Source organism: Anser brachyrhynchus, assembly GCF_964034855.1.
Source record: "Anser brachyrhynchus genome assembly, chromosome: 1".
Taxonomy (NCBI): Eukaryota; Metazoa; Chordata; class Aves; order Anseriformes; family Anatidae; genus Anser; species Anser brachyrhynchus.
This window is the reverse complement of record NC_137694.1, coordinates 158675977-158683887: the sequence shown is the minus strand read 5'-3', so window position 1 is coordinate 158683887 and position 7911 is coordinate 158675977. Positions and strand designations below refer to the sequence as shown.

The window sequence follows — 7911 nt, the reverse complement described above, 5'->3', positions numbered from 1 at the left end:
TTAGAAAATGGAATAGGGAATGTTTTTTAACTTGTGGAATTTACACTGATACTTGCTCCTAACAGGACTCCTTAACAGGAGGTAAATTTTAGTATATCAGAAAAAAAATTTGGCTCTATCATTTAATATGATATTTACATAAAAGCTGGATTTTAAGAGCTATAGTTCAAGCTAATAGTTCCCTTATTTTAATTAATATTTGAACAAAGCAGATTCTGAGATGATAGAGCCTATTACCCAAAATCTTAATCTGACCACATTTTACACAGATGTTTAGTTCAAACACAAGTTGTATGCAGACACACAAATGTGTGTATATGGGATCAAGACCCAAATCAGTACAGTTGAACAGTCTCTCAGTTGTAATTTAGCACACCATACATTTTAATGAAATATATATTCTATAATATCTCTCTATATTATAGATATATTTATATTGTGTATCCTTATCTGACAATTTTCCCAGCTATTGGAAAAAATCATATTCTAGAATCAGGTCTATCTAGCATCTCTTGCCCTCTTTTGCTATTTAATTCAGTCCTGTTTATAAGGAATTGAAGACTTAGATGAGCCTGTAAAAGTGAAAGTTCTAAAATGGGGATTCAGGATTATATTTATAGTCTTCAAAGATGTATTCAAATCAAGGTGTATCAGATGAGATTCATCTGTTTATGTTTAAGTCCACATTTCAGTGCACATCTTCTGTAGGTCCTGTGTCATTAATGTTAGCTTGTGAATTTCTCAGACTTTCTATATCATCTCAAACTGTACTACATTTGTATAATTAGCTGGCTAATTGAGCTCACAATTACATGTAGGCACTTACACTGTGGATATCTTGATTTAATCAAGGCAAATATCACCCATGCTTACAGCAAACTTAGAAGAAAAACAATAAGGAATAATTACCTCAGCTTGGAGGTAGTTGATCTTAACCAAGAGCCAGCAATGTTACATATGCTTATTTTACTTACATATTTTTACAATGTATATTTGTTAATGTCCAGGTGATACAGAAAGTAAACTTCACTGCAAATTTTAACTGTAGATTTCTGTTGATTTAGTGACCAGAACAAATTTGCAGAGAACAAAGAGTCAGAAGGAGAGGAGAGGAGAGGAGAGGAGAGGAGAGGAGAGGAGAGGAGAGGAGAGGAGAGGAGAGGAGAGGAGAGGAGAGGAGAGGAGAGGAGAGGAGAGGAGAGGAGAGGAGAGGAGAGGAGAGGAGAGGAGAGGAGAGGAGAGGAGAGGAGAGGAGAGGAGAGGAGAGGAGAGGAGGAGAGGAGAGGAGAGGAGAGGAGAGGAGAGGAGAGGAGAGGAGAGGAGAGGAGAGGAGAGGAGAGGAGAGGAGAGGAGAGGAGGGGAGGGGAGGGGAGGGGAGGGGAGAGGAGAGGAGAGGAGAGGGGGGGGAACAGGAGACAGTAGAACAAGAAAGAGGAAGATGGGAATGAGAGAGAAGAAAGGAGTTGGGATGCAAGGAGGAACAGGGCTTTTTTTTTTTTTTTTTTTTGGAATCAATAACCCACAGGATTGGATCAGATGCACATGAACTCATAAATATCTCACCTTACTTTCTGAAACTTTGTTTCAGTAGCAAAATAGGAGAGAAATAAGATTTTTTCAAAACACTTTGAGGAACTGTTAGTCACTATATCACAGGAGACATTATTTAATCAAAGAGAAGGAAGTGAAATAATGTTTACTTCAATTGAGAAGAATAAGCAAACTGTCTCCTGGCTGAGGGGGAAATAAAAGCTTCTGGAAGAAAGATTAAATTGTCTGGACCCTTGGTTAATTTCAAAAGGGAGATTGGTTGACACAATTCAGCAAGAAAATCTAATCTATAGTTTATTTAAAGTGTGCAGAAAAAGGGAATACTGCAAAGCCATGAAAACCGGCAGTAAGTGCAATAGATATGGGGGAGATAGAAATCATTTCAATTTAATTTCAGCGTACAAAGGTTAACATTATTTCTCTTCTATTTCTTAATCTATGTTATCAGTATGTATTTGCAACACCCTGATATATTTTAGATGTTGTCAATAATTACTTTTATTTTTATGGATATCTTTAATTATAATTAATATAAAATAATATAAATATAATATAAATATAACACAATATTATTGTTAATATAATAAAATAAGAATATATAGAACAACTTTTATGGATAACTTTAATACAATTTTACTGCTGTTTCATAACAGATAATTTCTAATGCAAAAGCATAAAAAATCTATCAATGATGTTTCTTGGACATTTTAACAAATAACAAGCAACTTTACCTAGTAGGTTTTCCATAGAACTCAATGAGTTCTTAAAGGATATTTCCCCATTTCCTTTATATTGGCCAAATGCATAGCTGCCATTATATAATTCTGGAGGACCAGAAGACAAGCAAAGGCTAAGAAAACTGCATGAAATGTAGGTAGATGTGGTGCACATTTGAAAACAGTGTTCTCTAACAGTTTCGTACATGCTTTTATTTTATATTTTATTTTATTTTTATTCATTTATTTTATTTTACTATTTTATTTTATTTTATTTTATTTTATTTTATTTTATTTTATTTTATTTTATTTTATTTTATTTTATTTTATTTTTTATTTTTATTTTTATTTTATTTTGGAAGAAAAGTATACCATAGAATAAGAAAATTTTAGGATGAAGAGAGCTTCATCTTGCAAGAGATTATCATTCATGTTAGTGCTCAATATTTAAAATACCACAGCTGAGATGCTGTCTTAACATCTGAAGTGAGGTTTTCCAATTCTGAGGCATCTGAGATCTTGATTTAGCTATGAAAGCCTTCTAAATACTACTATATTTCCAAGAACAGAACTCCACCCATTTTGAGAGAAGCCAACCTTAAGATCATTATTTTTTTTCATTAGCTGCAGAAAGATATATCTGCATAGGACTTTATTACATGGATATATATACTATGCATGGATTACAGGACATTTGCATGCTTCCTGAAACTATTTTTTATAAAAATATATTGAACGATATTCAAGATCTGCTCAACGGACCAAGCCAATAGTATCTAAGAATTCCAGGTTGAAAATTAGGGCCAATGTTCTGCAGTTCTGGCATGCAGAAATCTTTTAAAAAGGGAAATAATTTCTGCTGCGTATAAAATTTCAGATGTTTTATAATTAACACCTATTTGAGTATTAATTATAAGAAATCCTACCACACCTTTCTGTAAATAAAAGGCACCTGCCCCTCATAATGACTTCTCCAGCATAGAAGTGTGCAGATTTTAGAGCAAAACAAAACTAGAAATGTTCAAAATGGAGCAACATGTGTGTTCTCCTTAAAGAGAGGGTGAGATAATACATATGTGATAGACACAGTTGTGACAGATTACTGTCACAGTAATAATAAATAATTATCTTTACTTAGAATGCTATCGGAATGTATCATACTCTGATAAAACAAAAATTAGTATAATGTAGGAATTTCTACAGGATATAAAAATATTGTTATTACTACTTAAAAACCAAATATTTTATATTTTTAAATCCGGGGCCACACGTTTAAAACTTAAAACAATCCTGGTTAATAGTCTTACATGCAAATTTGCTTATTATTTACAAAATTTCATTTAAGATTTAAATCCAGTTTAAATAAATACTTGGAATATACTTCTGACAATTCTGTCTCTAACAGATGCATTTAAGCGTGTAAAGAAATAAACAATATTTAGTGCTTTTTTTTTTTTTTTTTTTTTCCCCAAGAGAAACTAGCATCTTTGGATGGGATTTTATTTTGATCCCACACAGAGAAGTTGGTTCAAACTGAGAACATTTCCACTTTTTTGGAAAGCAGTAGTACAATTATTTATTTTTCTTTTTTATTCTTCACTCATTTATTTTATTAATTTCCTGATTAAATTCTACACCAATTATGATTTCTGCTTTGCACCAAGAGCCGATATTTTTGCAAATTGTACATGAGCTCAATATATTAAAAATCAATTTACATTATTCAGTTCATTATATAAAATAAGTTGCTTACTTCTTGGTAGTCAAATCTTACATCAGTGGTTACCTGAATTCTCCAGAACCCTATTCCAAAACTCAAAAGACAAATTCATCCTTTTGTATAATTTTACAACCCAGTTAATTTTTTCTTTACCGTTTTATATATATATATATATATTTTCCACATTGAGGTTTACTTCAGATAAATTTCTTAAGCATTTTAACTTTTTATTTTGACATAAAAATATCATGTAGCATTCTTCATATTTTTTCATTAAAATTTGTCCTATTGTTTGTAATTTATCTTCAAGGTAAGAAAATGATTTTTCCTATGTTTAAAAATGCATTAACCTCCGTAATTGTAGCATACACTGCTTCTTAATGTGGCTGAAACTAAAAACCAGTCTACACCGATGTAAAAACCGTCTGTTGCAGTCCCACCCTTTGTTTTATCTGTCACTTGTATTCCACTTTCTTGAGCTTGCTTCAGAGTTTGCTGGACAATTCATCCACCTTTTCAGTGTTCAATGCAACAGAACAGTATTTGACTGTCAGGAGGAACTAATGATGACTTAACTGAGTACCAAGAAAGATACAGTTGAGATTCGGATTAGGGCAAAATTACACCAGCTTGTAGCTGTTGATGAGCAACCTGTATCAGGCTCTTCCTGATTTTTAACTCTGTCCCGTCAAATGGTATGAGATATCCCCTTATTAGCATAATGTTCACAGTGTAATATTACATTTTTGTACCACTGTCCTTCAACCATCTCTTTATCTTTCTATACATTTAACAGTTTGAAACACAAGGTTGTTCCTTCCCTTCCCTTCCCTTCCCTTCCCTTCCCTTCCCTTCCCTTCCCTTCCCTTCCCTTCCCTTCCCTTCCCTTCCCTTCCCTTCCCTTCCCTTCCCTTCCCTTCCCTTCCCTTCCCTTCCCTTCCCTTCCCTTCCCTTCCCTTCCCTTCCCTTCCCTTCCCTTCCCTTCCCTTCCCTTCCCTTCCCTTCCCTTCCCTTCCCTTCCCTTCCCTTCCCTTCCCTTCCCTTCCCTTCCCTTCCCTTCCCTTCCCTTCCCTTCCCTTCCCTTCCCTTCCCTTCCCTTCCCTTCCCTTCCCTTCCCTTCCCTTCCTTCCCTTCCCTTCCCTTCCCTTCCCTTCCCTTCCCTTCCCTTCCCTTCCCTTCCCTTCCCTTCCCTTCCCTTCCCTTCCCTTCCCTTCCCTTCCCTTCCCTTCCCTTCCCTTCCCTTCCCTTCCCTTCCCTTCCCTTCCCTTCCCTTCCCTTCCCTTCCCTTCCCTTAATCCATATTAATAAAAGAAAAGGAAAGCAGTCTGAGACTATTTCACTGAATTATCCCAATAACTATATTTAGTTAATTAAGAAAATTAAATGGTGGTTTATACAGCCGGATATAAAACTTAGTGTTCATGGGCATACAACTTCTTTTTATTCTAATGAGATAACTAGCTATATCACTGATATTTATTTTATCATTTTATTGTGACATACTATAACTAACAAACAAGCTCACTGAGCTGCTCATGTTACTGAAATGCCATGGAGAGAAGTGTACCATAAAGATTAAAAAATAAAACAAAAAAAACAACAAAAAAAATCATATAGCTATTTAAAACCACACACACACACACACACACATTTTTAAATATATGTATATGCATGGAATGCTGTGGTTGTCATAGTGATCATTGTATCTGAACTCTGCCTGAACTGTGTCTGTGTGGTTCTTAGTGTTTTAAGACAAAGAAAGTAATTGCTTACAGTGTATTGGGTTTGCCTTTGAAATAATACCACAAAACTATTGACAAAAGACTCACCTAACAGAGAACTGAGATTAGTGCTGGGGGTTATTGTCTTCTTCTAGTCTCAAAGCTATGTGAAATGTCAGTTAATTGAAAATGGTAATTGTTCCACATAGCAACATCAACTGTTTCATTCCAGGAAATGTGCTGCTCTTAAATTAATAGCCATTGATCCAGAGGCATTTCATGATTCTTCTCCATCCTTTTCGCAAATTATCCAGCCATCAGTCCTTGGGACAAAACCTATTTCACCATTTTTATTGACCATTCTTTACTGAGTGACCTGGCTTCCTGTTCAGATATAGACTAAAAGAGGCCTATCCATCTGAATGTATGTCAAGCAAACTGAGCCACCTGACTTTCAATACACCTGCTGTTTTTTACTATAAATACTTGAAATTAAAATGGTTAAGTAATAGTACAGAGCAGTGATGTGGCTATCGGTGATTAATACAATGAACTAGTCTTTCCAGTCTGTAAATTGCTTTTGTGATAGCAAAAATTATTAAAATTTCTTTCAGTAGTGCACTACAGTCACACTTAAATCTCATCTCGATTTCTTATGAAAGAATGTACAAAATCTGCTTTTTGTTTGTCAAATGAATATGTTATTAATACAATCTATCCGAGTAACAAATGGCAATATGTCTGAACATATTTGGTTATTATTGAAATATTAATTAAATAGCATTAATTACAATATTATTATAATATTAAAATATTATGTTAATATTAAAATATCAACATATTTTGTTATTACATAACAAAAAAGCACAAAAGTTTCTGCTTTACTTAACTTTTGTTGTTGTTTGTTTTGTTTTTTGAAAGCTTAATAAAGGAATTAAGTGGTGCAGAGTTATTCTTTTGTTCCCTTCTTAGACACAGTTTTCCTTCTTGGTGCATTAATAAAATAGTCATTAAAAGAATCCAAATATATCATTTGCATAAGCTGTTGAAAACATTTATAGAGACACAACTCATTATTTGGTGTTTTTTGTTGTTGTATTTTTGGAACTTAGAAATTCTATAAATCATCTAATCAAATTTTGAAATAAAATAATTTTTGGCACTATTGAATAGGAAGGCTCATATTTTTTTCAGTGCTTACATTTCCATTCTACTTGGAACAGTTTCACCTTCATAGCTATATTGAAAATTTTTGTCTCTTTTTTCATAATGTTTAAATTCCACATTAAATTTATATGAAAAAAGAATGATGAAAAAACAGACAGAAATGCAATGCTTTTAAATTAATGTATATTAATATTTGTGCAGTGGCCTAGATGCCTCCTTTAATCTCAGAAGAAAACACTCTACATTTTTGTGTTCAAGTGCTTTTGCTTACACTGTGTTGCAAATTAATGTAAACTCCAACAATTGCCAGCAGAAAATAAATAAATAAATAAATAAATCTGTATGATTCCTTTCCATTCTTTTAAAAATAATACATTGACTGCAAAGAGCTTCCATGTGACTTCATAAGTTGCTGTATCTCTTATATATTAATAGACAGTTTTATATTCCAAATAGAAGAGAGAAATCTGATTAAAGTTTCTAGGACAACTACAGTATAAAATCAATTGAAATTACATTGCAACATAACATACATAATGAATTCTGTTGTTATATACCAGGTTTAATGCTTGATCTGGTTTATAGTTAATTTAATCAAAAAGGTAAGAAGCCGGGAATATTTTAAGAAAAAATTGCAGCAGCTCAGAGGGGATGGAAAAGATCTCCAGGCTTATGATGCTAAGTAAATGAAAGTCAAACTTAGTGTTGTGAAGAATCACAAAGTAATGAAAAGAAATTGTTGCAAAAATTGGGGATCTTTTTGCATCATTTATGCCTATGGAAGCGAGCACATGCACAGTTCTGTGATTCATCCCATTTCTTGTCATTTTACGTGTACTTTCTTCTTGAGCAAATTTCAGATGCGTAGTTACAAAGTGTAAATCAGGTACAATTGAATGAGGTGGATTGGTGGTTATGAGAAGTAGGGCCATTTTGAATGTGTGGCCTCACCAACGCTGAGTAGAGGGGAAGCATCACCTCACGACATATTAGCAATACTTTCTTTAATGCAGCCAGGAATACTGTTAGCCTTCTT

At 33.6% G+C, this 7911-nt stretch overlaps 1 protein-coding gene across 10 annotated transcripts in view; it reads left to right on the top strand.

Annotated features, from left to right (window-relative positions):
* GPC5 (glypican 5) overlaps positions 1-7911 on the top strand; it is a 765123-nt gene that overhangs the window by 563328 nt on the left and 193884 nt on the right. Inside the window, exon 8 of one of the 10 annotated variants that reach the window (XM_080577241.1) lies at positions 5941-6447. The exons of 8 other annotated variants lie outside the window; for them this stretch is intronic. In XM_080577241.1, the coding sequence (XP_080433367.1) occupies positions 5941-5942 (2 nt within the window). In that variant the 3' untranslated portion in view covers positions 5943-6447. Of the gene's footprint in view, positions 1138-5940; positions 6448-7911 lie in introns of those variants that run through there. One more of the 10 variants, XM_080577240.1, reaches the window with a different exon arrangement.